This window comes from Chrysochloris asiatica, unplaced genomic scaffold (assembly GCF_000296735.1).
Source record: "Chrysochloris asiatica unplaced genomic scaffold, ChrAsi1.0 scaffold00328, whole genome shotgun sequence".
NCBI lineage: Eukaryota > Metazoa > Chordata > Mammalia > Afrosoricida > Chrysochloridae > Chrysochloris > Chrysochloris asiatica.
Window position 1 is genome coordinate 1,745,984 of NW_006408846.1, and position 6,835 is coordinate 1,752,818.

Sequence of the window (6,835 nt, forward strand, 5' to 3'; positions counted from 1 at the left end):
TCCAGTCAGTTGGCCAGAAAGTTGTCTTCCAAATTTCTTGGCATAGTTGAGTGAGTGCCACATCAGTTTGTTGAGATATTTCAATTTGTATTCCATACAATGGGGTTAATAAGGATGGGCAATTTAGACACTGGCTATCAAAATGGGGGGCTAAAAAGGCATGAAGTATCTAGCTTACAAGATTTCATGGGTGTGCTTAGTTTCAGAATGAGGGAGGTCAGGTAGAATCCCACTGAGTAGTTTTCCTTTTTTCGAGATGAGTCTGGTGGAAGAGGGTAGGGGAAGATACTGAGAGGGTTTATGATACAATTGTGAGTAACTGTAATTGTCAAATCTGTAATTGTAGAAAATGTGTAACTAAAAGGGGAAGAGTAGTGAATCTGTCATTTCATGAGAAGATGATCCCAGGACTATGAGGAATTGAGAGAATGAGTGAAGCATGAGTCCCTACCTAGAAAAGTGGCAACAGCAGAGATGGTGGCAGAGATGGCAGCATGGAGCCACAGAGTAGCCACAGGCTCTAGACCCACAGACTAAGTTAGAGTATGTGCATGTGGGCAGGAGATTGGCTTCCCGAATGTACCTTTTGGACATTTAAGTGTATATATATTTTTTTGTTTTGTGTGGGTTTATCAAATATTTTTACTTTGTTCATTTGTGAAATATAAGATGTAAATGGGGAACCTCAGGGAGGAAAAAGGATAATTGTTGTTGTTTGTAGGGAATCGTAATCACTGAGATGAAACAAAGTGTATAATTTGTCTAATTTGAAGCTGATGATCTTCTCTGTACACCTTCACAGATTCACAATAAATTAAAAAAAAAGCAAAAACATCATATATGAAGATACCAAAAGGTCATTAAAAAAACAGCAAAGAAAAAAAAAAGATCAGAATAGATGTCAGAAGAGACTCTGAAACTTGCTGTTGAACTTAGGAGTAGCTAAAGCGAAAGGAAGAAATGATGAACAAAAGATTTCAAAGGACAGCTCGAGAAGAAACAAAGTAAAGTATTTTACTGAAATGTGCAAAGACCTTGAGTTAGAAAACCAAAAGGGAAGAATATGCTCAGCATTTTTCAATATGAAAGAACTAAGGAAAAATTCAAGCCTAGAACTGTAATATTGAGGAATACTATGGGTAAAATGGACTGCTGGTATGGTAATGTGGGTTAATGTGTTGGACTGCAAAGTTGCCTTAAACTGCAGGATCAGCAGTTCAAGCTTACCAGCCATTCTTGGGAAACTCTATGAAGGGTCAATAGGAGTTGGAACCAACTCGATGGCACTTAACCACAACATGGGTAAAATATTGAAAAATACAGGAAACATCAAAAGAATATTCAATAAGAACACATAGTCATTGTACCAGGAAGCAAATCATAAAAAACTGATAGCATCAAAGGAAGCAGTCAAGGCTACCCTAAGGCACTGGTAAAAAACAAGTCTCCAGAAACAAACAGAATACAAATTGAAATATTTCAGCAAGTAGACCAACACTGTAGGTGCTCACTCTTCTATGGCAGGAAATTTGGAAGACATCTATGTGGTTAACTAACTGGAAAAGATCCATGTCTGTACCCATTCCAAAGAAAGATGATGCAACAGAATGCAGAAATTATGGAACAATATAATTAATATCACATGTTGTTGTTAAGTGCCATGGAATCAGTTCCAACTTACAGCAACCATATATAGGCTTTCCAAGGAGCACTGGTAAGTTTGAACTGCCAACCTTGAAGTTAGCAGTCCAGTGCTTAACCTACAGTGTCACACAGGTAAAACACTGCTGAAGATAACTCAAAAATAGTTGTAGCCATCCATTCACAGGAAACTGCCAGAAATTCAAGGCAAATTCATAAGAGGATATGAACCAACAAATATCATTGCTGATAATATGCATCTGAACTGAAAGTAGAAAACACCAAAAAGAAGTTTATCAAAGAAAACATAAAAAAGTGTTTCACTGAATATGCAGAGATATTTGACTGTGTGGATAATAACAAAATTTAGATAACATTGTAGAGAATGGATATATTTCAGAACTCTTAGTTGTACTCATGAGGAACCTATATATAGAACAAGAGATAGCTGTTTGTGGATACTGCATGGTTTTAAATCAGGAAAGGAATGCATCAGGGTTGTATCCTTTCACCAGATTTATTCAATTTGCAAACTGCGAAAATAATCCAAGAAACAGGATTATACGAAGAATGTGGCATCAGGATTGGAAGAAGACTTATTAACAACCTGAGATATGCAGATGATACAACCTTGCTTGCTGAAAGAAATGAGAACCGAAGCACTTCAATATGGATTACAACTGTACATAAAAAATAAAAATAAAAATAAATCCTCACAACTGGTTCAATAAGCATCATCATGATAAATGGAAAAAAGAATGAAGCTATCAGGATTTCATTTTACTTGGATCCATGATCAGCACTCATGAAAGCAGCAGTCAGGAAATCAAACAATGTCTTGCATTAGGCAAATCTGCTGCAAAGACCTCTTTAAAGAGCTAAAAAGCAAAGATGTCACTTTGAAGACTACGGTGCACTTGAAAGAAGCCATTTTCAATCACCTATATGCATGTGACTGCATTGGGCAAATATGGTGCAAAATGGTTTTTTTAAGTGTCAGACTGAATGGTTTCAGGAAAGGTATACATCAGGATTGTATTCTTCCACCAGACTTATTCAATCTGTATGCTGAGCAAATAATCTAAGAAATAATATTATATGAGGAAGAACATGGTATCAGGATTGGAGGAAGATTCATTAACAACCAAAAATATGCAGAAGGCACAACCTCACTTGCTGGAAGCAAAGAGGACTTAAAATACTGATGAAAATCAAAGACTACAGTCCTTCAGTGTGTATTGCATCTCAGTGTAAAGAAAAAAGAAAAAAAAAAAAATCCTTACAAATGGACCAATAAATAACATCATAATAAACAAAGACTTTATTTTGCTTGGGTCCAAAATCAACATTAATGGAAGCAGTAGTCAAGAAATCAAATGATGTATTGAATTAAGCATATCTGTTGAAAAATACCTCTTCAAAATGTTAAAAAGATGTCACTTTGAAGACTAAGGTGCAACTGACCCAAGTTATGGTATTTCCACTTGCTTCTTATACATGTCAAAGTGGGACAATGAATAAGCAAAACCATAGATGAATCCATGAATTCGAATTATAGTTTTGGAGAAGAATATTTAAAGTACTATGGGGTGCCACAAGAATAAACAAATCTATCTTGGAAGAAGTACAGTCAGGATGCTCCTTAGAAGGGAAGATTGTGAGACTTCATCTCTTGTATCTTGGACATGCTGTCAGAAAGGACCAGTCTCAGAGAAGGGCATCATGCTTAGCAAAATGGAGAGTCAGCAAAAAAAAAAAATCCCCCCACCCCAATCAGTTGGATTGACACAGTGGCAGCAATAGGCTCAAACATAACAATTGTAAAGATGCCACAGGACCGGGCAGTATTTCCGTCCGTAGCACACAGGGTCACTATGACTAGCTGGCCCCTAACAACAAAAGCATGTGAAAGCTGGACAATGCATAAGAAAGAATGAAGAGGAATTGATGCATTTGAATTATGGTGTTGGTGAAGAATATTAAAATATACCATGGATGGCTGCCAAAAGAATGAGCAAATTGTGTGAGAAGAAATATAGCCAGAATGCTCCTTAGAAGCAAGGATATGAGACATTGTTTCACATACTTTACACATAGTATCAGAAGGAACTAATCCCTACAAAAGGACATCCTACTTGGCAAAGTAGAGAGTTAAGAAAACCCTCACAAAATAAAGGAAGTACCTACAAGAATGGGCTCAAGAGCAGCTGAAGACTCTAGACTAATTGAAAGAGAGGGACTGAGTACTGGAGGCCAGGAGGCAGGCTTGCAGAATGTACCCTTTGGTGGTGTAAATTATTATATATTCCTGAGTGTTTTTGTATACATCTCCCCATCCCACCCTCAAAAAAAAAAGAAAAACAGAGGGACTGGAAGTAAATACTGTTGAATGATGATGCACAGAGGAGATTGTAATCATTGCAATGCAACGATGGTGTAAAGCTGATGTTCTCCCATGTAAACTATCACTCAGTTCACAATAAAACAAAACAAAAAAAGAAGAAAAACAAACAAACAAAAAAAGAATGGGCTTCAACGCAGCAACAACTGTGAAAATGATGCAGGACCAAGCAATGTTTTTTGCTGTAAATGAAATCACCTCAAACAACAATCAGTCCTTCATTTCTTTCAGTGACCAGAACAGTAGAACATCTCTCTTTAAAATGTTGTCCTCATTCTTTCTTCCTTTCCTGTCTATTACCTTCCTTACTCCCTGGTCCCTATTCTTCTTCTCACCCTTTCCTCTCCTGTTCATCTGCTATCCTTGATCTATTTTCCCAGACAAGAGTTTTCCTCCCCTTTTTCTCTCTGTTTCTACTCTTTTGAAGCCCCTTACCTTGAGAAGTTTAGAGCTGATCCATCTTCCCACCTCCAACCAGAATTGCACCGCAGACCAACCCAGTGAAAGTCATCACTGAAGAAATTTTTGAGGAGGTTCTAAGGGAGAAATTGAAGATGATGAAAACAGGGTAAGAAAGATATAGAAAACCAAAAAAGAAACCAATTTGTCCTTCCTTACACCCTTCCACATGATCATCTACTGCAAATAACTAATCCTTTGTAATTTCAAATTATAGAGATTTGTTTATTGCTCTTCCTAGAATTGAAGAGCTGCTTCCTAGAATTGAATCTGAAGTCTATAATTGCATTTCTGTAATTTGACAGATAATATTATATTTCAACCATCTGTTCCAACTTCCTCGATGATTAGATGGAGCAACTGTTAGGTATTCAAATAATTTCAAAGACACTACGTATTGCTAAGGAAGCAGTCCTCCCTGAATTCGTACATTATGATTGAAACTGTGGCAATAGACTTTACTTTTTTCCACTAAACTCCCACTTTCCAATTCTAACAAATCTTGTATATGACACGAAAAAAAAATAGTTCTTAAGAAAACAAGTCTAAGATAAAGTTAAATTGAGCACACCTTTCATATGTTCCATGTTACCCATTAGTAAAGAGATCAAAGACTCTTTGCCTTGCAGGATCTGACGTTCAAAGGAAGGAGCTTACATCTTAAGGGAATTGCCTTTATAAAGGAAACTTTCTACATTATAGTCTTTATCCCCTATTAAGTACCTAAATGTGTATGTTGGGCATGGGGAGGTAGACCAAAGAATAAAGGATGGATAAAACAGATGAAATGACATTCTAATTTTCCAGTATAGCTTGAAACTTTTCATATATTTCTTATATAAGCTTGTAACTTGCTTAAAGCAAATCTTCAAATTAAGGGAAAAAATTAGTGTTTCTTCATTTCTCTACTGGAATTATAAGCAGAATATTTCATTTCTTGTTTCTCTCATTTCAAGGGGGGAAATGGCAGGTCATAAAGCAAAGAAATGGAAAAAGATTTGTTTAAAAACCTCTGAAGATCTGGAATTAGATAAGACCCATTTACAAACCTAAATCCTGCCCTCAGTAGACCCCTATCATTCTCAGCCACTTGATCACTCCAATTTACTACTTCCCTCTGGGGAGGTTACATATTAAAATTTCCTACTGTATCAATTTCATTTTTAAAACTTCTGCATTGCTTAGTCACTTCTTTTTGTTTTGATATAGTCCTAACATAGAATATATTTGGCACATTTTTGTTGTTGTTGTTTTGGTTAACTCCTGGGATAAGAGAAACAGAAACCAAAACAAACCAAACTTACTACTGATTATAACTCACATTGTCCCTAAAGGATAAAAGAAGGTTTCTGAGACTGTAAATCTTTATGGGAGCAGACAATCTCGTCTTTCTTCTGCAGAGCTGCTGGTGGGTTTAAACCTGCAACCTAACAGTCCAGTGCTCAGCACACTGCACCACTAAGAAGGGCAGAGAGTTGACTGAAGATTTCTGCACCACACTTCCCACATGGAAGAGACTTTCAAAACCAAAGGGCCCAAGTTCTGTGTGATGCATAGATGATATACATATATATTTATGATATATTTACAAATACCTATAGAAACAGAACTAAAAGTATAAGCAAAGGTCTTAACTCTGAACACTTATCTCCCAAAGACAGTGTGACGTACAGTGCTTGAGGTGCTATCAAATGTGAGATTTTGCAATGTTTGTTTGCATTTTAGAGAAAAAAATAGTATTTAAAAGCAAAGTAAAGACAAAACCCAAGTTCTGGAAAAAGATGGCGGATCGGGTGGAAGTGCAGTGACGAGCTCTGCCGAGAACAACACAGAATACAGGACCAAGAAGGCTCAGGGAATGGTCCCAGTACTCTGAACCACATATAAAGGAATATTTAGAAGGTTGGAAGACTTACAGCTGGGGAGTTTGTGGCAGAAGCAAGAAATCCATTGCTTCCTGGTTTGGGATGCTCAGCTGCTCCAGGAGCCGCCGTTTTGTGTGGGGCCAAGCGGGGAAAGGATCAGAGCAGCCACGGACACCTGACAGAGCCGCAGAGATAGAGGTGTGGGCATTCCTTTTTTTTGGTATCTTTTCGTTGGTCCCTTGCTGTCTGCGTACATCCATTCTGGTGACTATAGGGGTGCCTGAGCTGCTGGATACTTCAGCCTCACCCTCGGAGGGTTCTACTACGCATGTGCATAGATCTCCTCGAAATTTAAAGAGACAGTATCAACTTAAAACCAAACAGCTGACAGATACTCGGCCTAAGAGCAGGCCTTGAACTTTTCTTGTTTGCTTTTTGTTCCTGTGTTTATTTAACACAGGAAAGAGAA

The 6,835-nt window shown here is 37.5% G+C and overlaps 1 protein-coding gene across 1 annotated transcript in view; it reads right to left on the reverse strand.

The window, feature by feature from the left end:
• The window catches only part of KLRG1 (killer cell lectin-like receptor subfamily G, member 1), a 42,249-nt gene that overhangs the window by 10,282 nt on the left and 25,132 nt on the right, over positions 1-6,835 (reverse strand). The window contains exon 5 of the mRNA XM_006875487.1: positions 4,478-4,578. Coding sequence (XP_006875549.1) covers positions 4,478-4,578 — 101 coding nt within the window. The remainder of the gene's footprint in view (positions 1-4,477; positions 4,579-6,835) is intronic.